The 26419-nt window shown below is 40.7% G+C and overlaps 1 protein-coding gene across 3 annotated transcripts in view; it reads right to left on the bottom strand.

Moving 5' to 3' along the window:
- LOC149207043 (sulfatase and phosphatidylinositolglycan class N domain-containing protein) overlaps window positions 1–26419 on the bottom strand; it is a 412661-nt gene that overhangs the window by 61090 nt on the left and 325152 nt on the right. For all 3 annotated transcript variants that reach the window (XM_089395653.1, XM_089395652.1, XM_089395654.1), the window contains 2 exons: window positions 623–721; window positions 460–518 (listed from right to left, as the gene is read on the bottom strand). In XM_089395653.1, coding sequence (XP_089251779.1) covers window positions 460–518; window positions 623–721 — 158 coding nt within the window. The remainder of the gene's footprint in view (window positions 1–459; window positions 519–622; window positions 722–26419) is intronic.

Raw genomic sequence — 26419 nt, 5'->3', positions numbered from 1 at the left:
AGTCTCTGGTAATAATAAAGTCAACTGTAATAATTATGACCAAATAAAATTCATCACAGAAAAGCCTCAACTGTAGGGATATGTGCAAAAGAAGTTGCTGACTAGTGATCATTGCACACACTCCATGACCAAATATTAAGTGACTGACATGTCTGTCTAAACAAAAAAATTGCATGTCCCCACTTGGAAATAACAGAGGAGACAGAAACAAACAAAAAGCTATCAACGTGGAATGGAGTAGAACATAATCGCCTAGAACTGTTACTAATGTGAATGTCCACTTCTAGTCTCGTAATCATCATTAGGTCTTGATGTTTTGAGAGAATATATTACCCATACAAACAGATCATAATGAACTATTAACTTTTAAGAATGCTTCATGCATAGCTGTGATTTACCTATTCTCAAAATACAGTCAATAAACATTAGAAAACATCAGGTTTTAGAAAATTAACTTACGTGACAAGTATAAATGGAATAAACAATTTGAAGAGAAGCAGTGATGCCATAATGAATGGCTGCAAGAAAGACAGAAAACAATAGTCAGCCACATAGGTAAATGTCTATAAATGCATTTTCCCTTAAGAGGATTTTAGTTCAATAGAAGAATGCTATTACGAACATTGAAAATGGTGATGAACCGGTACACTGATGAAATTTCAAAGCTTGCAATGCTTGCAACATTGCCCGTTCCAAAAAATGCAACATTGATCAAAATCAACTGCAAAAGAAGGAGAAAACAACATCTGTCAATAACCTTGGAGAATCAAACTCTGTCAATCTAATGGTAGAAATTTCTGCCCAAATCGGGTTGTAATGCAAAACACAAATTTTACCTCTTTGACTAGAGGACTTCCAGATATTAACACTGAATTTTTAGCCTTAGGGCTGTTATGAAATAGAGTATAAAACAGCAATGGAAAGAGTGCAATATTATGCTTTCTAACAACCCAATATTCTTTGCAATCCAAGGAGAAATAAATACCAAACAACGTAGATAAGTTTCAGACCCCTAGGGAAACTTATCCCACACAAGCCAGATCTGAAAATTCAATTTTACAGTATCTATGACAGCAGTAAAACAGAAGATATAGCGGGAGAAAAAGAAACCCTTAGCTTACTCAATAATGATGTCAAATAACTTAACAGTTGTCCTTTTACATATATGGCTTAAAATTAAATCTGGAAAATGTACAAACTTTGGACAGCTGAAAACTTCATTAATATGCTCAAGATGAGGTACATGTACATAGTAAGTTGTAACATACCATAGCCTTTTCTCAAGCCTAGTATGACTCTACTAGCTCTCCAAAACCCTAGCTAGGGAAAACAAGAAAACCCTATCTCAACAAACAAAGTACAACATGCAAGAATCACTTCAACATGTTCTCCCTTATTTTCTCTTATTCTTAGCCAGGAAAGATACCCTATATTTTTATCACAAAACTTAATATCAAATCTCCAATGGATAAAGCCTCACTTTAGATTTCCAAGATACTCCAAGAAGACCCAAAAAGCTTAGTGACTACGAGAGAGAGAGAGGAAGAGAGATCAAGTACAAGTGAAGAGCCATGAAAGAGAAAGAACAGTGATCATCGCTAGCATCTCCTCCACAAGAGCAAACCCTGGTCACAAGGACAAGTTTCAAATGAACATCTCCTCTAGACTTCATAACTCCACCTATGATGAGGAAATCCTAGTGATTTCCTCCAAGAAACTAAATACAAAGAGAAGATACAAAAATGTGATGTGATGATTATGCACAGGACTCTCTCTTTCCTCTATATATATGAGAGTTAAGGGAGACCGACAATACAATGTGGCCTATGTCCCTACAAGCGACCTACAATGAGCAGTTGTAGGCCAACACACATGAATTGTGGCACTCCAAAGTACATAATAAGGGCTCCAAGATGATTTAGCTACATGAGGTAAGCCCACATCCCTCTATCACAGGCCTTAATGAACAATGTTGATCCTCCTAAGTAATGTACTCCACTAGGTCAATTGTCCCCTATAAGAACAATATCACAACCCAACCATCCCCAAACCACCTCTTAGCCTACAAACAACCACCCACTATCTATGACCCAATGCCCTCCTCCATGATGCACGAAATTCCTCCTCCCAAGTAAGGCATTCTCCAAGCAAGCAAACTCTCCATGAGACCATAATGAAGGGTGTTGCCAATTTGTCAAGAGAACTCTAGTGCCTAAGGGAAGAGTACCAAGCCAACAGCTATCTAAGTTCAATTACTAAGCAAGATATCTCTACCATGCACGTCCACCATAGATGTCAGGCCAGGTAGTAACTCTATAAATTAATTCGTATTATTCTTTCAGGTTGGTCTTTATTATATAGATAAGGGAGAGACTGTTCACTTCATCTCCCGATGACTGTTCATATTTCTTATTATTTATTTACATTAATTATATTCACCCAATCCTGATGATTAGGTGTCAACAATAGACCATCTCACATGTGCTAATCCTTCTTGGACCATCCAGGGGTTGAATATACACCATCTACCCCAAATCTCATGAAGCACCCTACACATGGTGTAAACACTTTCAAAGTAACCCTAAAAGCTAACACTAATAATTAGTACGAAATCCACATGCAATGCCATCATAGAACGATGAACAAGCTCATACAATTTTAGATTATTTAAAGCTTAAGAGTTTGATACCAAACTTCTTGCCAAATATGGCAGCAGAGATCTTACTATATGTAGCAAAAACTTGTACAGAAAAAGAACAAGTTTATATGCACATATCAATGCTACCAGAATTAGACCAGTATCAACCCAATCGACCCAAAAAATGTGAACCAGACTAGAACAAAACAGAAAAACAAACTACAAAACTGGTCAACCAAAAATATATAAAATAATCGAATTTTGTGAAAAAACATATATATTCATGTGCATCCATATGAATCCAAACCATTATACACAAATATGCAATTTTGTAGTGTATATAGAAAGGGTGTATATAACCAAAATAGTACCAAGTGCGATACATCTCTGAACCAAAAATACAGCAACAAAGAGGCTCTAAATGGCCTCTAGAATCCAAAATGAATTATGCCATAACTGGTAAATACATATCATCAAAATACTACCTATAATGGTATCCTCATCATCAATATCACCCAAGGTTGCACAAAACGGGGAAACGGGTACGAGTTTCCCCGTTTCCAAAATTTGGGGAGGTCGCGTTTCGTATCGCTTCCCGTTTCGGAAAGCGATAAATGAAATCATAAAGCATATTTAAGAAATATGTGAAATCATAAAGCATAAATGATACATTCTAATTTATTACATTATGATAAAATTGTCAATTGTCAATGCATAAACTATAGGTATCTAAATTTACATCACATTTACTCATGAATAATCACATAATGAAAATAGAAATATCCAAAATCAGCCACGAGAAATTTCTAATTTTTTGTCTCGTGCTTGATTGGGAGTCTCCTCCTACATAGTCGAATGACCTTAGTGCTCTTGATTAAATACAAGTTTCATACCCTAGTACCTTACATTCTCTTGATTATTGGGAGTCTCCCCTGCATAGAGGGCTTTGCTCTCTTGATTAAATACAAGTTCCATACCCTAGTACATGATAAAATCCAACGGAAACATTGCAATCCCCCCAATCCTGAAAAACAGATAAGTCTGCTGGATTTTGAGTGAGATCTAAAATTCTACTTTCTCCATATGAAATCCAATGAGGGCAAAACCACTCTCAAACATCCTGAGTCATTTCATGGTAATGTTAAAAATTTAAGTAAAAGGATGAAAATGAAAAATAAAGGAGAATATCACTTTTACTTTAAGAATTTAACATTACCATGAACTGCATATCAACACTAGGGCAAAAGTTCACTTTTATAACTTTAGACAGGCATCTGGAAGCAACTAGAAGTCACTAGGCTAACGTAAGAATAGATTAGAAAAGAAATAATAAAAATAAAATAAAAATAAAAAACACAAGTAAATGCTGAAACGTGGGTCGTACGGCCCTGAAACGAGTTTCAGGCCGTACTGGCCACGTTTCAGTTTCGTGAAACATGGCAGTACGGCCTGAAACTCGTTTCAAGGTCGTACCAAACGTGTTTCAGCGTTTCGTACTCGTTTCCGTACGGAAATGCCCTCCTACCCCACGTTTCCTGCAACATAGATATCACCCTTTATGCATTAAAATAAGATAGAAAAAGCTTAACATCCAAATCGGTGATGTTGGTTGAGTGAAGAGTACATTTTTACCAAGGTCATGATAGAGGAATTCAACAATCAATGGCACCAACATCAAGGTAAATAAAGGGCTTCGTGCTATTAATAAAATGTAAGTTCCATGCCGTCATGCATGACAGAATCCAATGGAAACATTGCAATTCTTCCAATCTTAAAATCTTGAAATCTATTAATTCTATTAAGGCTGATTTTGGAATTTAGGTTGTATAGCCTCATCTATAAAGGATATATAAAAGTTAATAACACTATCTCGCAAGGAAAAAAAGATGAGACACAAATGACATTTTTGACGGAAAACCAAGTCTATATTAGCACTCATAGATGATCACATGATGAAAAAGAAATTATCCTTTATAGACAAGGCTAGACATCCAAAATTTCAAAATCAACCTTTATACACGGTTATATGCATTGAAAATGAAATAAAACATGAGCTAAAGACAAGTACAATTACATATCCTAATATCCCCTTCCTCATCCTCATCAACAAAAATAGAACAAGGTGCTTGTTTAGAAGAACTAGAGCATGGATTGATTGGAGATAAATTAGTTTGTGGTGTGATTGGAGATAAATTACAGTGGTAGATTTAATTTTTTTCACCATAGAAGGGCCACACACCCTTCTTGGGTGCTTGATGTTAGTTTGTGTAACACAGACATGTGTTCTAGTCTAAGATGGTGTTTATGAGGCTAGAAACACAAATTGATTAATTATCTCCAATACCCAGAAAATGTTTCCAAGGAAAATTGTCTTAATTAGATTTAATTAGCCAGTTTAATTATTATTTCCCTAAGTCTAACTTAGGAAAAGTGGTTAATTAATCGAGATTAATTGAGACAAGTAAATTTTGCTCTAGTGACTTCTAAAAAGTGACTTGAAGAAGTCAAGATGATCTTAGCCATTGTTTGTGATTAGATCGTGGTTGTTGATTGCTCAACCAGGGTTACTTGGGAGCAGGAGTGGGGAGCGACATTTTCAAAAGCTCTCAGGTCGGGAGTGAATTTTTATATAATATACATTTTTATATATTTTGATGCATATGTAAAAAAAACATGTAGAATGATGAATTAGACATAAAAAGCATAAAAACATGGATTAAACCATATAACCAAATTCGATTGTCATCAAATGTTAATTAGAGAGATACATAATCCAAGTACATCAATGAGTCAAAGGTCAACAACTTTGACTATCCAAACCAACCAACCAATATCCAATGATGACCCTAAAAAAGTCAAATCTAGAAATCTTGGTCAAAGTCAACAACAACAGTATCAACCCTAATTAGTCAACAGTTAATGATCAAATCACCTCCAAAGTGACTCAGCCATGAGTAAAAAAATGTGGCCTCCTTTGTTGCTCAAAGTCAACCAAAAATAGTCCTAAAATAATGCTTGCAAATCTAGTCAAAGTTTCCTATGAAAACCCTAGCCCTGAAATCTCAGTCAACGTTCGGCAGCATTTTAGTTTGACTTTTCCTTAGATGACAATTAATTGTGATATCATGTTCTTCTTGATTATGCTTATGTTCTTATCATCAAATAAATGCCAAAAATAATGAAGATCACAATCATACAACGATCAACACAAGATATAGGCTCCAAGCCAAGGCAAAACTGTTAAAATTGGCAACTAGGGCCAAACTCCACATGGGCCATCTTATTTACGACAGCTGATATTTTTCTTGGATTCCTCTCTCCGAGAGGTGTAGGATTGATCTAAACATCATCTAATTCCGACATGTACAAATGAAGATATGCATTTATTTATATTATGGACAAATTGTCAAGGTTGGCCAGCAATCAAAGTAGGCATTCAAACCGCCAACTCATCCTCAACGTGGCATATAAAAGGAGACCTCAAGTCATTTTCACTATCATCTCATCTCACATCTCTCTCTCTCCTCTTGTGATTGGGTACACATTTCCAGGCAATCTTCTCTCTCACATGTGCGAAGGAAAGGAGGGCAGATTTCTATTGACTGTGTTGACCAACGTTGACCAAGCTGCATGGAGGTTCTTTGAATGCGTTGACTTAATGTGTTGACCTATGTTGACTTCGATTTGGGTGAGGTATCTCCTTCCTAGCAGGCCGCAGATTTGGGCATAAAAACCAAGGCAATTTGACCTCTCCTTTGACCAACATTCATTGTACTAGGGCTGGTCGTAGAGTTGACTTTCGTTGACTAGTTTTGATTAGAATTTTTCAGACTGTTTTGAGCTGATTAAACTTGTTGTTCGAGTTCGAAGTTGACTAGATTTGCCCAAGCTGAATTGAGGAAGTATTATGCCATGTTGACCAACGTTGACTTTTCTGGTTAGGGCTCTTTTATTGCTGTCCTAAATTATTAGATTCGTAAATTGTACATCTCTCTCTATGCTGAACTATTGAAGAATATAAGAAGAATTGCTCAAGGGTTTCCCCACATAGGGGTTTGTCCCTAGCTGGTGCCACATCTTGTGTCCTCTTGCCCTGGCTTGTCTTCCACTATTTATGTTTATGTTCTATCTGCATTTTACTATCATGTTGATGTGATTGTTGATCTAGATATTGATATTGAGTTCATAAAGAAATTGAAGTAAAATTGCTCTAAAGCATAGAACATACCATTGTTGTCTAAAATTAACACCCTACAAGGGGTAAACCTAGAAAGAACTTCTCTTCTCATAGAATCAATTCAAAGGAGACTTCCAAGACCAAAACTTAGACCAGGCCTACCACCAAGAACCAAGTCAACCAACCAATCTTTCATCTTCAATGCAAGACAGTCTCCAAGTGTTGCGAGGAAAATTTTCTTCATGACAGAGCTCTTCTAGCCTTTAGATCTTACACACCAAGTCTACAATACATTCCTGCAATTTCAAACCTGTTACATGCCCAAAAACCCTAGGCCACTCATACGTGTGACCTATGCAAGTAGAATTTCAGACCTCTGAATTATTTAAGGATATTTCTCCTTCTTTGTTGAGGCTCTTCTAGCCTCCTGAGACCTTTGTGTTCCTTCTTCTGGCCATAGATAGAATCCCAAAGATGTATGCTTGATGTGTGTTCCAAACAAGTCGAAGTTCCTCCTTTTTTATAGCCTTCCAAGAGGCTCCATTGGCCCTCTCCAGGCCAACTTCTCCTTGGTGGGCCAACTTGGTCTTGGGATCCTTCTAAACACTTCTAAATTCAAAATAATTTTTCTTTTCTTGATACAAGTGCCTGAAAGGGTCTATTACAACGTGACAATGACACTTTCACTCATGAGCATTCAATGGATGCTTGACCTAATGAAAAAAATACTTGAGATGAAGTTCATGCTTTACAAATATCATTTTCTTTCTTCTTTTGATTGATACATAGAAATTACATTATGACATGAGTCAAATGACAATTATGAAGACTAAAACTAGTTACATTTTCCAACATGAGGGCATATTCTCAGTTGAGAATAACTGTGTTTTTAGGTAGAATTATAAAATGTCAAGTGGCCTGAGTTTCAATGTATTCAGAGGTTATATGAAGCCCAAATTCCTTGCCTAAGGAGAGTTGAATGTGAGTAAAAAATATCAGCCCTGAACTCAAAGGAAAGAGGTCCTCAGAGGCACTTCTTAAGGGAAGAGATATGTTGACTTTTCTCTGTGTAAATATTTTCCTTAAGAAGCAAATAAAATCCTCCCTTAGAACTGGTTTTCCCCTTGTGGGTTTTTCCAAGGTCTTTAGACCAAAATATTGTCTCTATTTTATGAGTGTGTGTGCTTGAAATTTATTCTTGTATCAGTTGTTAAAAAGAAGTTGTAGAGTAGCTCCTTATTTTCATGTAAATGCTAATCTGATATAGATTATTAGTCACATGTTTTATGATGGGTTTGGGTATTAAACCATGCAAAACATGAAAACTGGGTTAGGCTACATTCTCCTATAGTTTTCTACACAGATGAGGGTTTATTTTATTATGTAGCAAATTTCGAGAGTACAATAATCGAGATGCCGGCTAGTAATCCTCCGGAAAATACACTGGCAAATATCTGGGAGATAATTTCCCCTCTGCAAATCAACTCAGCCTCCACTGGCCTGTTTGCAGTCTTCATTAGCAACTTGCACTCTACTAGAAATGCGCCCTGTTGGCGTGGAATAACTCGTACTTCCTACAAATTGGCTCCAAGTGAGTTGTCTGGCCTCCCTCTGCCCTCAGAAAACATTCGCTCTGCCTTCCAGATGATCTCCCGGACCCCGGAAACTGAAACAAACCCTCTTCAGTAACTCACACTAGGGTTTTTGGCTACTCGCATTGGCTTTTGCGATTGTCTTTGCAAATATTCGACCTCCTTTGTGTGAAAATTTCTGAATCTTTACAAACATGAATCCTACTGCAGTTACTGGTTTAACATCTCCTACTTGTTATTTCATTCCACAAGTTATTTAATTAGACAAACAATGATGTAAACACTACTATAGACTACACTAACATACAGATCATAAATTGAAACAATAGATGAGACAAACACACAAGGGACACCGTTATTTTTGGACAACACGTCCTGGGAAAAATCCAATGCGGAAAAACCGGTGCAGCAGATAGAGGGTTTGTATTATTAAGCAAGCAAAATCTGAGTACAATAGGTTGCCTCTCACACCGGCTAACCTTACAGAGAAATCACGGAAACAAGAAATACATTCAAGGGTTTACCTTGTTCCCCAAGTCACAATTGATCCAATGAGTGATTTGACCTTCCTGGCAAACACTATGTAACCCTTGCGTAATCACTGTGTAGCCCTTGTGCAATCACTGTGTGGGCCAGCGTCTTCCTCTAGAAGACTGCATCACCCTTTCTGTTGGAATGATTTGCTGGATGAACATTGTTGTTCAGCCCTCCTAGCTCAGAAGCTTGCTTCTCTAGCAAAATCTTGGACTCTTGATGAATACTCTTCACTGCCACTGCAAGAGCCCCTTTGGACTGCGTCAGCTCTGCGTGAGCCCCTCTTGGGCTGTGAAGGCCTCTGCACTGCCTCTACTGATGCTCAAGCTACCTCTCTGCTACGTATTCTTTGGCTTGGAACTTCCCCTTGTTGAAATTTCTAAGTCTAACAATTAGAAATCCTTCCTATACTTTCTGATTTATCTCTTCCTACTTATTCTGTTAATTAACAAGTTATTTACCATGTAAATACTGAAAATAAATTCAAGTAAAGTCTCAACACATACAAATCATCAACTGAAAGAAAAACAAGCACGCAAGTGACACTGTTATTTTTGGACTAATGTCCCCACAAAAACCCATTGCAGGAAAATTGGTGCAACTATCTGACGGTTTTATTATTAAGCAGTTTCAGAATACAATATGGGTGCCAAAAATGGCTCACCCAACAGAGAATGCCCTCGGCAATAGTACCTCTCAGTCGAAGATAGATATTCTGGCAAAAAACCTCGGATGTACAATCCCATAGCTCTCAGCTCCAATCTGGCCCATGAAATCTCCCAGCGTTAGCCTCTCTGGCCCAACGTCATCCCAACGTCACCCCAACTAGCCATGCGTTAACCTCTAGAGCCTCTGTGTCACCCACGTTGGCTCTCTCTGGCACTCCGCAGCTCTTGGCTGCCTCTACGTGGCCTCTGGCTGCTTCTGCGTGGCCTCTAGCTAGCTCTGCATCAACCCTCTCTCGGCTTCTGCGCTAATGCTCTTGGTATGCTCTCTGCCTCTTTGCTTCTATATTCACTGCCCCTCAGCTGCAAATCTGATCACTCCTTTGATTTCCTCAGCAAGCCTTGCCCCAGAAAATCGAATTCTTGATCAGCTCGGTGTGTTATCCAAGTGACCTTCAAGCCTCCTCTTATACTTTTCTCGTTGACAATTCAATGGTTGAGATTAAGTCCCTAATCAATGGCTAAGATTAGATCTAGCTTGATCCATGACTTTTGGACCATTCTAACTCAGTTTTATATTAATTCACATAAATAGTTTATTTTCCCTAAGTTTAGACTTAGGGACTCCATTAAAAATATTAATTATTTTAAAATCTTCCAAACTGGTTAGATTCTACCCAAACCATTTCTGAATATTGGAGATCTCATGTGCTTTAGCCTCTCCACCAATTCTCGTGGCTAGAGCACATCCGATGCTACCCCAAATCAACACCCCTCCGATCCAAATCTCTACTTTGGACCCTCTCAATGCAACTCAGATCACTTGTTCGATTTTCTCAACAAACCATGTTGCAGAAAAATCGAACTGATTGATCAACTTGGTGTCTCTCCAACTGACCCTCAAGCCTCCTCTTATACTTTTCCTGTTGATGAATCAACGGTCGAGATTAAGTCCCTAACCAACGGCTAAGATTAAAAAAGACTTGATCCTCGTCTCTCAGAAGCTTCTCACGCATATTTTTATTAATACCAATTAATATTTTTATTTTCCTAAGTTAAGACTTAGGAACCCCATTAAAAATATTAATTATTTTAATAAGACACAAATCGGGTGGAATTTCACCAATCTATTTTTGGGTCTTGGAGATCTTATGTATTCTAGCCCCTCCACACAATTTCGGAGCTAGAGCACATAAGATGCTACCCAAAATCAACACTTTCTCTTTCCAAAGCAACACAGGAGAAACACTGGAAAATTCCCCAAAATCCTCCTCGTGAATTTCCTATTGCTCCCTCTCTTCGATGCTCTCCCTCTAGCTCGAACTATGCCCTCACTTTCTGTAGATTTGGATAGCCCAATCTAGCAAGAAAACTGATGCTCGATGTGTCTCTCTCCATCCCTTCGAGCTGCTCTTATAATCTCTTGTTGGGTCCTTCAACAGCCAAAATCAAATCCTCATCAATAGCTAAGATTAATTAGACTTCATCAATAGAAACCTCTAGAGAAATCTTGAACATCCTTAATTAGTTAACTTTAATTAACCAAATTCCCTAAGTTAGACTTAGGAAATAATTTAATTATTAGCTAATTAATTTAATTAAGGTGTTTCGAAGTCATAACTCACGAAACCATTTATGGGTATTGGAAATCCTATGTTCCTTAGCCTCTCAACACAATCTCAGACTAGAGCTCATGTTCACTGCTACCATACAATCCAAAAACTAACAGTCACAATAGTAGTACACATATACTTCAGTTGTAGCAATGCATCCAACATCTTTCTTTCACTGACAAAATCCTACTGATATGATTATTCAAGGGCACAACAACATTATCAATATTGCCCAATCTTGTTAGCAATAGATTATGATACTAAGGCATGCATTGTTTCAACATATATAAAGTTACCAAAATTTTACTAGTCTTATCAATCTCTCAAACCCAGAGTACTTGCAATGTCCTTTGGCCTTAGATAATGTGATTTCTCATATCAGTGTACAGTTTTGTTAGAAATGACCAACTATACTTTTGAAGTGCATTCAAGGTGAAAGTCTCTCTAACGAACCATACCATCGCACCTTTATTTGCAAGTAGTATTTAGTAGTATGCACCAGTCCTTAAACTTTGTTCAAATTTGTAAGTGAGCTAGGGGACACTCCTTGATTCAATGAAATTCAGGGATTAGGTATCATACATAATTTATGTTGATTTCTGGTAGCATTGGATGTGCTCTAAGTCTCAAATTTTGCAGGGAGGCTTGGGCACATGTATTCCAAAGAAACCAGAAAGTGATTTGGGAAATTCCACCCAAAGACAGTTTTATTAAAATAATTAATTATTTTTAATGGGTCCCTAAGTTTAAACTTAGGAAATTAAAATAATTAACGAGTATTAATCTAACTGTGGGGGTCACTTCTAGAAGAAGACGAGGATCAAGTAGAAATGATCTTAGCCATTGATTAGCTTCTAATCTGGGTCGTTGAATGTCAACGAGAAGATTATTTAAGGAGACTTGAGGGTCATTTGGAAGACACACAGAGAGTTGATCAATCAGATCGAATTGTTGAAGCTAGAGGCAGCATAGTGATTTCAAATTCATAGTGATCACGCAGAGAGGGGGAGAGAGAGTTTTGGTTGGAGGATCTTCTTCGAAGCCAAGAATACTCAGTAGAAAGGCAAAGGAACACACAAAGGAGGCAATGTAGTGCCCAGAGAGGGTGATGCAGAGCTAGGAAGGGCTATGCAGGGCCCACGCAGAGCAGCGCAGAGCCTTCACGCAGAAGTTTGAGATTTGTTGGGGGTTTGATGTTTTGAGTCGAGAAGGGTTGGAGTCAGCTCCTGAAAGAAAATCGATCCAACAAGAGGTGATGCAAGGCCTTAGAGGTTGATGCAGGCCCATGCAGTGACTGCGTAGGCATAGCGCAGAAGTCGTCGAGGACTCGTTGGTTCAGCGGCCGGATCAGTAAGGACTTCCAGTGTAGACTAAAGTAATCTCACTAATTTCTTTTGCCGAGTGATATTCTCTGTACTGGATTGCCAGCAAGGCATCCAGAGATTGTATTCAGAAATAATATATGCTTAATAAGAAAAACCCTCAGATCTGTTGCACCGGTTTTCCCACATTGGTTTTTTCCGGGGACGTTTATCCAAAACAATTGTGTTATTTGTGTTGTATCTTTCTCTTGTTCAGTTTCTTGTTTCGGCATATTATTAAATGGTGTACGTTGTAGTGTATGTATTTCAATGTTTGTCGTAGAAAATTGCAAATAACTTGTTCATGTAAATCTAACAAGTAGGAGAAATATCATCAATTGTTGCAGTAGGGATTTCGATTTAAGGAATTTTCACAATTTAAAGTGACTCTACTGAATTCCACATAAGAATCTACGCTCTTGCAATAGGCAGAGTACCAAGTCTCTTCACTACACTTCCAGTCTTGCTCCAAGGAGAGGGTCGAATAGCCTTGGCAACCCTATACCAAACAATCAATCGACTTCCATACTTATCCACACAGCCTTGGTCATTAGATTAGTACAAGCTACTGAGTTTTCTTTAGATCGGAGGTTAGATCACAAAGATAGGCCGCAAACATACTTTAATAGAAGTCTGCCAAATCTGCTTCACATAGATTGCTTCAAATCAGAATTTTCAAAGACATGGGAATGGGATGTCATATGTGCTTCTTCAAAACGACTTGCAATAAGCTTGAAAACAAGCCAACAATACCCTAGTCAACCAATGTAGAAATACGTCCTCCCAAGAAGATAGTTTACAAGCCCGCACTTCTTAGAGAGATAGATGAGAAATACATCACAAATCTTCTCATGAATATTCATAGGTTGCAAACCAGAAAAGATGCGAACTAGAGCTCCTCTTGGCAACAAGGGAATTTTTGAGCTTCTTCAAAAATGGTCCTGCAAAAATGTGCATAAATCCCAACGAATCAAGAGAGAAGATCCGAATGAATCCTTGAATATCTCAAAAAGGGATGAAAGTCATGTTTGGGATGCCACCTGCAAAGATAAGAAAAGCTCACGATACCCTTATGCTAAAAAAATATAAGCCATTTAACCCACAAAGGAACTTCGTTGTTCCTCATATCAAAACCACAAGGTCCAAACACCAATTTCAGACATTTCACATTTGATTGGCATTCAATTTCATTACCAAGTAGGTGAGATGAGGTCACTTTATATAGTTTTTGCAAAGTCATCCAACTTGGGGTTTTAGAGGGAAATCAAGATTTGAAATTTTAATTTCAATGGACCCCAAAAAAAATTCCCTCCAATTTGGACCATTCAATTAAATTAAATTTTGGAACATATAATGTTTCCTCCAAAATCTTCAAATAATTAAATTTGATGAAGAATCCTCCTGTACCATATATTTAATAATTAACTTTACCCCTTGACATGTGGCATAGTCTAGCAAATGAGTAATTGCCACATCATTAACTAGATTGGGGTTAAGACCACGAGATGGGGCTTGCACTTTGACAAGGCATATCTCCCAAATTGTGAGGACCCACGAAGAGCTCCACATATCAACAGAATCGACATGACGAGGACAATCCAATGGCAAGGGTCTCCAAGGAAAATTCAATGATCTGTATCTTCAAAATCTCCAACAATTGTGGGATGTGCTGATCTTCTAAGGGATCCAAACCCTAGAACTAGGGTTTCACCAATGCATCATCTCATCCATGCATGCCAACATAATGATGACATCGTACACCTGGTTTAGCATTCTACACCCACTGTGACATCCTACACCCGCTTTGACATCAATGATAACATATTCAACATGAGGTTGACCAAGATGGAGAAACGACATGATGCACTTTAGAAGGAGTTAACGAAAAAGCACCCGCTCATTGGATCCCTCTATGTATCACAAATTAATTGGCTCGTTGAGCTATCTGGTGAACAAAAAACCTGATATCTGCCATGTTATGAACACGTTGAGCCAAAATTTTTGGTTGACCCACTACATGTGCATTGGATTGCAATGAAACATATATTGAGATATCTACGTGGCACCAGTGATTATGGTTTGAGATATGTCTCTGATGGAAAATGGCAATTCCATGTCTTTTCTAATGTTGGTTGGGCTAGATGTACTGATGATAGAAAGAGCATTGTGTTAGAAAATCAAAAAGGAAGAAAGATTTTCTTATAGTTGATAATTACTTGTGATGTTCTTGACTTCTTATTAAGTTTTCTTTATATCTTATTTCTTTAGTTCACCAAGCAATTACCAAAGCGAAAGCGCATAAAATAATGGACACCAGATATAGGCACTATGTTAGGGCAAAAACACACCTCGAGGGGAAAACCCAGTAAAAATTCTCTTCCTTTCAATAGTATTCTTTGAAACTATTCACCCTAGACAAAAACCAAACCTTCCCTCCACACCAAGTCAGCCTCACAGATCTTCGACCTCTCTTCTAGCAACTTTGACTATGTAGCATCTTCTGGCATCAGGCAGCTTCTGACATCAACAAAACTTGGAAGACTTCGATCTCCCAAACTATGGCACGAAAGAAAGAGAGAGGCACCAAAATTTTGCTTTTCTTCTCCTCCCTAGACTCCACCCAACTCGCACTTCCTTTGACTTCTTTAGACCCACTTCACACTTTTCCGACTTCCATAGAGATATTGAACTCGCTTGAGATAAGATACTCCAAATGAATTCAACTTGCTTCTATTTATAGGTTTCAAAGGAGGTCAAATTGATGTCCTTAGGCCGACTTGATGTGGAGGATAGATAAATTATAGTTGACTTGATACTAAACCTTTTTACGTGATTCAAAAGCCCAAGAAGGGTCTCTTTAAAAGTACAATGACTCTATTGACTTAAAATAAATCCTAGAAGTCCTCAATGGGGACCTTGACCTAAAACATGGTGACCCAAGCATGAAACCCATGCTTTAATAAGTCGCAATAATAATAATAAAAATTATTTTCTTTATTCTTTGACAAGTCTATTACAAGATGACTCAAATACATTTAATTAAGACCGAACCTAGTTACATTTTCCAACAGCTTGGGCTCTACTACGATTTCATGGTCAAGTAAGAAGCAAACTTCTATTGCTCTTAGTGCGACTGAAGTTGAGTATATAGTTGCATGTTTAGCCTATTGTGAAGTTATGTGGCTTCATAAGCTAGTTGTTGGTTTGTTTGATCAAGTGCTGGAATCGACTATTGTACATTGGGATAATCAAAGATGTCTAAATCTTTCTAAGAATATTGTTTTTCATGGTCAAGTCAAAGCACATTGAAATCAAGTATCACTATATCCAAGTTGTTGTCCTATGTGGAGTTGTGAGGCTCGAATACATTTCTATTGATGAGCAAGTTGTTGACGTTTTGTCTAATCCATTGTCCCGGATGAAGTTTTTTTTTAAAGAAACCTGGAATGGCTAAGAATCCCTCTCTTGGAGACAGAGAGAGCTTTGATTGGATAGCATCATGAATCTTCCTTAGGCTTTGCTGAGAGACCATGATTTGGTCGAGAAAATTGTTTTTGTTACTCCCTTGGGTCATTGTGTTTGACTGAGAGACCAATATGGTCAGGGAGTTTTCTAAGCCCTAGAGTTATCCCTTAGGTAATTGTGTTTGACTAAGAGACCAGTAGGTTGGGGACATTGATTTTGAGTACTCTCGCTTGGGTCGTTTTATTTGACTGGGAAACCATGTGGTCGAGGAGATTGGTTGTTTTTCCTCCCTTGGGCCATTGACCAAGAGACTATATAGTCGGGGAGTTAGATATTGAGATAGGGATTCCTCCCTTGGGTCAGGAACTGGGAGGCCTTGATTATGGTTGGGGAGATGGACCCTGTGTACTCTCGTAGGTCATTGGGTTTGATCGGGAAATCATTGGTATGGTCAGAGACTTTGATCTTGATTACTCTCTTAGGTCATTGTGCTTGATTGAGAAACCATTGCTTATGGTCGGAGACTTTGGCCTCAAGAAAGATATTGATGCCATTAGGATTTGGTTTATGGGATGAGTTTGATGCTATGTATCTTTCCTAATAATGATACTTGTACATATGATCACTCCCTTGAGTTATTACTGAGAGACCAATGGATTGGTCGGGGAGATTGATCTTGAGAGAGAGAGAGAGAGATTGAGAATGAAAAGTGCCTCCCTAGCTAAGAGCGATTGTTGAAAATTGGTAGCTTCAATCGGTATTTTCATCATGCAAATCAAAGAAGAAAATTTGAATTTATATTTTAGTTGATGACCCCACAAATGCTCAAGTCAGCCACTCCAAGATCAAGTCGGCCTGCCCAAGGGACATGTCCTTTCACATGCACGATGTGAAAATTCCTGAAAATAACACATCAAAAACCCCTACTGCAATATCTGGTTGATTATCTCCTACTTGTTATTTACAATAACAAGTTATTTAATAATATAAACATCGAAATAAACACAATTGCAGCCTTCATAAACATACAAATCAGCAATTGAAATAAGTTGAGACAACACAAGGGACTGTTATTTTTGGACAATCGTCCCCAGAGAAACCCAATGTGGGAAAATTGGTGCAGCATATAAAGGGTTTTATTATTAAACAGATTTTGAATACAACTAGGGTGCCAGAAATGGCCCACCCTTTAGAGAATATCCTTGGTAGCAATACCTCTATCAAAAGACAGATATTTCGGATGATCAACAACCAAATGAACAATCCCACAATGACTATGGTTATTCCTTGTGTTGGACAGTGAAAGCTGCTCCACGCACTCTCTGGAACTGTGTCACCCTCTCTGGCTTTGCGTCAGCTAATCAGCTCTCAGTCTGTCCCACTGAATCACCTCGGCACAGCCTCTGGAGCCCTCTGCGTCAGCTACGTCAGCCTCTACGACCTCTGCATCAGCATCTTGGCCTTTTGCGTCCTCTGCACTGGCCTGCTTAGCCTCTGCGTCAACCCTTGTTGCCTCTGCATCAGCCCTCCAAGGCTTTGCGCTGCCTCTTCTGGTTTTCTGCTGCCTCTCTTATATGTATTCTTCGGCCTCCTGCCGAATTGCCCCTCACTGCAATTGATCACTAGTTCGATTTCCTCAGCAAATCTCACCCTAGAAAATCGAACTGACTGATCTCTCTTGGTGTCTTGGTGTATCTCCAATTGACCCTCAAGCCTCCTCTTATACTTTTCCTGTTGACGATTCAACGGCCAAGATTAAGTCCCTAATCAACGGCTAAGATTAGATCTGGCTTGATCCTCGTTATTTAGAACTTTCTCACCCATATTATATTAATACACATTAATATTTTAATTTTCCTAAATTTATACTTAGGAACCCCATTAAAAATATTAATTATTTTAATATCTCTCCATCCGGGTGGAATTTCCCCAAACGATTTCTAGGTCTTGGAGATCTCATGTGACTTAGCCTCTCCACCAATTTTCATGGCTAGAGCACAACCGATGCTACCAAAACCAACACTCCCTCTTGGCGAGGAATGTACTCTAGTAATGCTTCACCATAGAAACATCACACTAATCCTCCGCATCGGTACCTGTGCTGATGCTTGGCCTGCTGCCTCACATCCTCTACACTGTTGCTCCCTGTACTATTGCCCATGACACTGCCATTGCCACTACTACATCTATACTGCAGCTCCCTCTCAACATGTTGCATCATGATGCCCATAGCACTGCCACTGCTAACTGCTTCACAGTGACTCAGTTACTGATAAGTAGGTAACTAACTCCACTCAAATACTGACATCCCGGTCAGCCTGGACGCCTCGTGATGCTGAAGCTACCTCTGCTGCTATCCTGTGCTCCCTCTGCTGCCACTACGATGCTACAAACACCTCTGTGCCTCTCGAACTGCTGCAACCTCCACTGCGTTGCCTCAGATTTCTGCACTCTAGCACTGCCTTTCTGCTCCCCCACACTTTGCTCGACCCGACACCTGTCATCATGCTACTGTCATTAAGGGCTCCCATAGCCGTATGTGATCCAAGAGTTTGGGCACCTCAAGGATCCGGCCCCTAGCACGTAGTCCTCCTGACTACAACTCGATGTCTCCCCACCTCTTCTCTAGAGGTGCATGAGCACCCATGGCACAATCGTCATCTGTCTCGACATCCTTCCTCACCTTAGCTGGAGCTACCTTTGAATCAAAAGCTTCTCCCTTGCCTTTCTTCCTGGGGCACTGAGATGCATAATGTCCGAGCTCCCCACAGTTGAAGCACTTGACCTTGGAGATGTCCTTTTCCTTTTTCTTCCCTTGTTGTCCCACAGATGCTAGAGTCGCATCCTCCTCCTCCTCTTTCTTGACTCGAACTCCCTTACCACTACTCCCCACCTTGGCCATCCTCCTGATCTCTTCTTGTCGAAGAGCTGCCCACATCTCCTCCCAACTGGGGAGAGTTGCTCTGCCCAAGATGCTTTCAACAAATGTCTCCCAGTCCTTGGAGATTTCATTCAGAGCAGTCCTAACCATCCTAACCATAAACTCTGGATCCGACGTAGACCCCACGAAAGTAATTTGGTCCCGAATTTCTTGTAAACTAAGGAGGAAGGGATTTATCTCCTCTCCCTTCTACATCTGATATGACCTTAGTTGATTCTCCAATAGCATCTTCCACTGCACGGAAGAGCCATGGTATAAGGTGGTTAGGTTGTCCCACATCTCCTTTGCTTTGTTCTTCTCAGCAATATGTTGTATGACATCATCATTGACCCCATCTAGGATCATGCACTTCACCCTCGCCTGGGCCTCCTCATACTTCTCATTCTCAGTTGGGTCAATTGGGATAGCCACTACTTTCAAGGCATAATCCTTGATGCGATGTCTATCTAGGACTGCGAGGATCTTGGCCTTCTGGAAGACAAAATTGGAAGCCTCGTCCAATCTACCCTGATCCCTTAGTCCGTTCACTGCCATCTCTGCTCCTCTTCGGGACTCCCTCTGAGTCCTTATTTACCTCCTGGAAATCCTCTAGCCAACTTTCGAACTGCTCCTCTCCAATCCTCCTTTGTAACTGCAACTCGGATTTGGATTCCTTGGCTAGAAATCCATCGAGGTAGTGATTCCTGTTGAAGATTCTAAGCCTACCAGTTAGAAACCCTCCATGCACTTTACTGATTTATTCCTACCTACTTATTTTATTACTTAACAAGTTATTTACAATGTAAATACTGAAAATAAACACTAGTGCATGCTCAACATATTACAAATCATCAACTAAAGGAAATAGATACAAGCCCACAAAATGACACCGTTATTTTTGGACCAATGTCCCAGGAAAAAACCCAATGCGAGAAAACCGGTGCAGCTATCTGATGGTTTTCTTATTAAGCAATTTCAGAGTACAATCTGGGTGCCAAATCTGGCTTACCCAACAGAAAATGCCCTTGGCAGTAGTACCTCTCAGTGTGAGACAGATGTCCCAGCTGAATCCCCAGATAAACCCTTCAGCAACTCCTCAGCTCCAATCTACCCCAGAAACCCCAGCATCAGCCTCTCTGGACCGCATTAGCCTCTCTCTGCCCAGCGCTGGCCTTGTGTCACCTTGAATAGAACTGCATCAGCCTCAAGAGGCCATGCGTCAGCTACGCTGGCCTCTCTGAAGCACTGCGCAGCTCCTGGCTACCTATGCATGGCCCTGCGTGAGCCCTAGCTGCTACTATGTCACTCTCTCTGGCTCCTGCGCTAATCTCCCGACACTATCTCTGCCTCTCTGTCTCTCTGTACTCACTGCCCCTTAGCTACAACTCCGATCATTGATTCTATCTCTCTTAGCAAACCCCGCTCTAGAGAATACAATCACTGATTATCTGGTGTACTCTCCAAGTGACCCTCAAGCCTCCTCTTATACTTTTCTCATTGACATATCAACAGCCGAGATTAAGTCCCTAATCAACGGCTAATATTAGATCTGGTTTGATCCATGTTTTTTGGACCATTCTAACACAGTTTTATATTAATCCACATTAATATTTTAATTTCCATAAGTTTAGACTTAGGGACTCCATTAAAAATATTAATTATTTTAATATCTTCTAAACTGTTTAGAATCTACCCAAACCCTTTTTGGGTATTGGAGATCTCATGTGCCCCAACCTCTCCACCAAATTTCGTGGCTAGAGCACATCCGATACTACCACAAATCAACACTACCTCTTAGCGACGATTGTGCTCTAGCAATACTCCTCACTGAGTATTACTCTGATCATCCGGCATCGGTCCCTGCGCTGATGCTAGGCCTGCTACCCACCATCCTCTGCACTGTTGTATCATGTACTGTTGCCCATGGTTTTTCCACTGCCACTGCTGCATCTATACGACAGCTCCCTCTGCATCTGTGTTGTTGTTGGTCCTTTCTCCCAACACTGTATCTGCACTGCAACTCCTCTCATCATGCTGCATCGTGCTGCCCATAGCTGCACTGCAACTCAATTACTGGAAATATGTAACTCATCTCCCAACTCTAACCTCTCTATTGGGCTCGAGACCCTCCTGATGTTGAAGCTCCCTCTGCCGCTGACAAGTGCTCCCTCTCTAACCTCTATGCTGCTGCAACAACTCCCTACATCTCGCATCATTGCACCCCTCTCTTTGCCATCCTACACTAGTGCAACACTCTCGTGCCTCTCACACTGTTGCAGCCTGCTAGCCTCGCGTTGTCTCAGGACTCCTACACTGTAGCTCTCTCTGTTGCTCCATCCACATCCATCTCTACCCACATCAGCCAGTCCTACTACTCCTCTTTGGGGCTCCCGTAGCAAGGTCTAATCCAAAAGGCTAGGTACCTCGAGGATCCTGTCCCTCATCGCCTATAGTCTGCCTGACTACAGCTCGACGACTTCCCACTTCCACTTAAGTGGTGCGTGTGCACTCATGGCATAGTCATCATCTGTCTCCACTTCCTTCTCTGCCCTTATTGGCACTGCCTTAGTCTCGGAAGACTCTCCCTTACTCTTCTTCCTTAGACACTTGATCGCATAATGACCCAGCTCCCCACAGTGGAAGCACTTGATCTTGGAGAGATCCTTCTTCTTCCACTTTTCTTGCTTTCCCTCAAATGTTAGGGCAACATCTTCCTCCTCCTGCTTGACTTTGATCCCCTTGCTGTTGCTACCCGTCTTCGATTGCCGTCTGATCTCTTCCTGGCGAAGAACCGCCCACATATTATCCCAAGGTGGAAGTGTCCCTCTGCCTAGTATACTCTGGACAAATACATCCCAGTCTTCTGAGACTGCATTCAGGGTTGTCCTCACCATCAATTCTTGATTCGGCATGGCTCCTATGGAAGTCAATTGATCTCGGATCTCATTCAATCCTCCGAGGAAGGTGTCAATTGGTTCTCCCTTCTTCATCTGATATAACCTCATCTTATTTTCTAGTAACATCCTTCTCTGCACAGAAGTATGCTGGTACAATTTCTTTAGGGCCTCCCACATCTCATTTGTTGTTTCCTTCTCGACAATGTGTGGTACTACATGGTCCTTGACCCCGTCAAGGATGATGCTCTTGGCCCTCACCATTGCCTCCTCGTACTTGTCGCACTCAGTTGGGTCGACTAGGATAGCTATCGTCCTCAAGGCAAAGTGCTTGACACGATTTCTGTCAAGTACAAATAAAATTTTGGCCTTCCAGACTGCGAAGTTTGAGGCTCCGTCTAGTCTGTCCTGGTCTCTTACTCTATCTAGTGCCATGCTGCTCTTCTACTTCCCTCCTGGAAGTTCTCGATGTGACTCCCTTTCAGTCTCGATTTCCCTCCTGGAAATCCTTCTGCCGATGTCGAGATGCCCCCTACTCTGATTGTCTATGCAACCACACTACTGATCTGGATATCTCGACTAGAAACCCTCGGTAGCAACTTCCTCCTCCTTGGCCTTGCCCTGTCAGGTACTGTTCTGACTACAGTGCCCCACCAGCTCCACTCTGGAACTTTCCCACAGCCTCCTAAACCCCAGCAACCTTAAGGTGAGAGTTCCTAGGCTCTGCGCAATCCCAATACCAGCAACTTGGCCTCCTTAGCCCACTGCATCACAGCCCTCTGGCCCTCTGCGTGAGCCTCCCTTTGCCTCCCTTGGCCTCTGCGCTGCCTCTTCCTGGCTCACCCTTGATGACGCAGGCACTACATCACCCTTCCCTTGTTGCTGCTCTGCTAGGAACAGCTTCTGTCACTTAGGACAACTGTTTTCTACTGCTATTGCTCCGCTCGGCTGATGTCCTCATTTCTCCTGTGATCTGCAACTACACTCTGATACCATGTTGATGTTTCTAAATCTACCAATTAGAAACCCTCCATGCACTTTACTGATTTATTCCTACCTACTTGTTTCGTTACTTAACAAGTTATTTACAATGTAAATACTGAAAATAAACACTAGTGCATGCTCAACATATTACAGATCATCAACTGAAAGAAACAGATACAAGCACACAAAATGACACCGTTATTTTTGGACCAATGCCTCCAGAAAAACCCAATGCGGGAAAACTAGTACAGCGATCTGAGGGTTTTTTTATTAAGCAATTTCATAGTACAATTTGGGTGCCAAATCTAGCTTACCCAACAGAGAATGTTGTTGGTAGTTGTACCTCTCAATATGAGACAGATGTCCTGACAGAAACCCTGAATAAATCCTTCGATAGCTCCTCAGCTCCAATCTGCCCAGAAACCCTAGTGTCAGCCTCTCTGAACTGCGTCAACCTCTCTCTGCTTAGCGCTGTCCCTAAGTCACCCTAAATAGACTTAAGTCAGCCTCAAGAGGCCCTCTGCGTCAGCTTCGCTGGCCTCTCTGAAGCACTGCGCAACTCCTAGCTGCCTCTACATGGCCCTGCGTGAGCCTTGGTTGCTACTACATCACTCTCTCTAGCTCCTGCGCTGATCTCCCGACACTATCTCTGCCTCTCTGTCTCTTTGTACTCACTGCCCCTCAGTTGCAACTCCGATCACTGATTCTATCTCTCTTAGAAAACCCCGCTCTAGAGAATAAAATGACTGATCATCTGGTGTACTCCCCTAGTGACCCTCAAGCCTCCTCTTATACTTTTCTCGTTGACATATCAACGACCGAAATTAAGTCCCTAATCAACGGCTAAGATTAGATCTAGCTTGATCCATGTCTTTTGGACCATTCTAACACAGTTTTATATTAATCCACATTAATATTTTAATTTCCCTAAGTTTAGACTTAGGGACTCCATTAAAAATATTAATTATTTTAATATCTCCTCAACTGTTTAGAATCTGCCCAAACTCTTTCTGGGTATTAGAGATCTCATATGCCCCAACCTCTCCACCGAATTTCGTGGCTAGAGCACATCCGATGCTACCAGAAATCAATAGTTCCCTCTACCTTGGTTCCATCTCCTTAGACATTGTTCTGCACCGACAGAAATAGCATCCCACCAGCTCCTCAAATCACAATCTGCACAGCTCCCTTAGCCTTAGCAACTAAAGAATCTGAGTCCTTTAGGCTTTGTGCAATCACAGCAAAGGTTGAATCTCCTCCTCCTGCCAACTACATCAATCTTACCTAGCTGAGAAGGATGATGTGGCTCTGCGTGAGCCTCTTCTACCTCTGCGTTGGCCCTTCCCTTCGCTCGAAACGCTGATGCAGGATCTGCGTCCCCCTCTAAGCACTGCGTCACCTCTTCTCTTGTCGCTTCAACTCTGGAACAGTGTGGTCTCTCGGGACAACTACTTCTGCTGCAAATTTTCGGATTTCTTCTGCAGGTGTCTTCAGTCCTCTTGTGATCTGCAATCGCTCTAATACCATGTGAAAATTCTTGAATCTAGCACATCAGAAACCCCTACTGCAATATCTAGTTGATTATCTCCTACTTGTTATTTACATTAACAAGTTATTTAATAATATAAACATCAAAATAAACACAACTGCAGCCTTCACAAACATACAGATCAGCAACCGAAAAAAACTGAGACAACACAAGGGACACTGTTATTTTTGGACAATCGTCCCCAAAAAGACCTAATGCGGGAAAACCAGTGTAGCATATAGAGGGTTTTATTATTAAGCAGATTCTAAATACAACTAGGGTGCCAGAAATGGCTCACCCTTCAAAAAATATTGTTGGCAACCATACCTCTATCTGGAGACAGATATTCCGGCTGATCAGCAACTGGATGAACGATCCCACAGTGGCTCCGACTATTCCTTGTGTTAGACAACCTACGCTGCTCCACGCACTCTCTAGAATTGCGTCACCCTCTTATGGACTGCATCACCCTCTCTGGCTTTGCGTCAGCCAATCAACTCTCAGTGTGTCCCACTGAATCACATCAGCGCAGCCTCTGAAGCCCTATGCGTCCACTGTGTCAGCCTCTTGTCCCTCTGCGTCCTCTGCGCTGGCCTCCTTAGCCTCTGCATCAACCCTTGTTGCCTCTGGATCAGTCCTTCAAGGCTCTGCTCTGCCTCCTCCAGTATTTTGTTGCCTCTCTGATATGTATTCTTCGGCCTCCTTTCGAACTGCCCCCTGCTGCAATTGATCACTGGTTCGACTTCCTCAGCAAACCTCGCCCCAGAAAATCGAATTAACTGATCTCTCTTGGTGTCTTGGTGTATCTCCAACTGACCCTCAAGCCTCCTCTTATACTTTTCCTGTTGACGATTCAACGGCCGAGATTAAGTCCCTAATCAACGGCTAAGATTAGATCTAGCTTGATCCTCATTATTTAGAACTTTCTCACCCATATTATATTAATATACATTAATATTTTAATTTTCCTAAGTTTATACTTAGCAACCCCATTAAAAATATTAATTATTTTAATATCTCTCCATCTGGGTGGAATTTCCCCAAATGATTTTTGGGTCTTGGAGATCTCATGTGCCTTAGACTCTCCACCAATTTTCATGGCTAGAGCACATCCGATGCTACCAAAAATCAACAGACGAACCATTATATGTTGAGCTTATTTTCTCTCCTCCAAGACACACTTCGGATCAATCTTTTTCTCTATGGAACCTTCTGGATCTAAGGCTCATTAAACATTTGTGGAACCTTGCAAACCTGTGGCATTAATCTTCTATGGAATAGATTGAACCTGTGACATTAAACTTCTATGGAACCTTGTGGACCTGTGGCACTAATCTTTCGTGGAACAATGAAGACCTGTGGCATTAAAACTTTTGTGCAACCTTACAGAACTATGGCACTCATCTTTTGTGGAATAGTGCAGATCTGTGTCATTAAACTTCTGTTGAACTATTAAAATTGGCAACTAGGGCCAAACTCCACATGGGCCATCTTATTTATGGCAGCTAATGTTTTTCTTGGATTCCTCTCTCCGAGAGATGTAGCACTGATCTAAAGATCATCCGATCCAACATGTACAAATAAAGATATGAATTTATTTATATTATGGACAAATTATCAAGGTTGGCCAACAAGCAAAACAAGCACTCAAACCCCCAATTCATCCTCAACGTTGCATATAAACAAAAGGAGACCTCAAGTCATTTTACCATCATCTCATCCCACATCTCTCTCTCTCCTCTTGTGATTGGGTATGCATTTCTGCGCAATCTTCTCTCTCACACCTGCGAAGGAAAGGACAGATTTTTGTTGACTGAATTGACCAGCGTTGATCGAGCTGCAGGGAGGTTATTTGACTGCATTGACTTGATCTATTGACCTGTTTTGACTTCGGTTTGGGTGAGATATCTCTGTCCTAGCAAGCTACAGATCTGGGCACAAAACCGAGGCAATCTGAACTCTCCTTTGACCAGCGTTGACTGTACTAGGGCTAGTCGCAAAGTTGACTTTCATTGACCAGTTTTGACTAGACTTTTTTGGATTGTTTT

This window comes from Pinus tabuliformis, chromosome 1_2 (assembly GCF_031772625.1).
Source record: "Pinus tabuliformis cultivar Carrire ecotype Pingquan chromosome 1_2, CPIR1, whole genome shotgun sequence".
Taxonomy (NCBI): domain Eukaryota; kingdom Viridiplantae; phylum Streptophyta; class Pinopsida; order Pinales; family Pinaceae; genus Pinus; species Pinus tabuliformis.
This window is presented reverse-complemented; position numbering and strand designations above follow the sequence as displayed.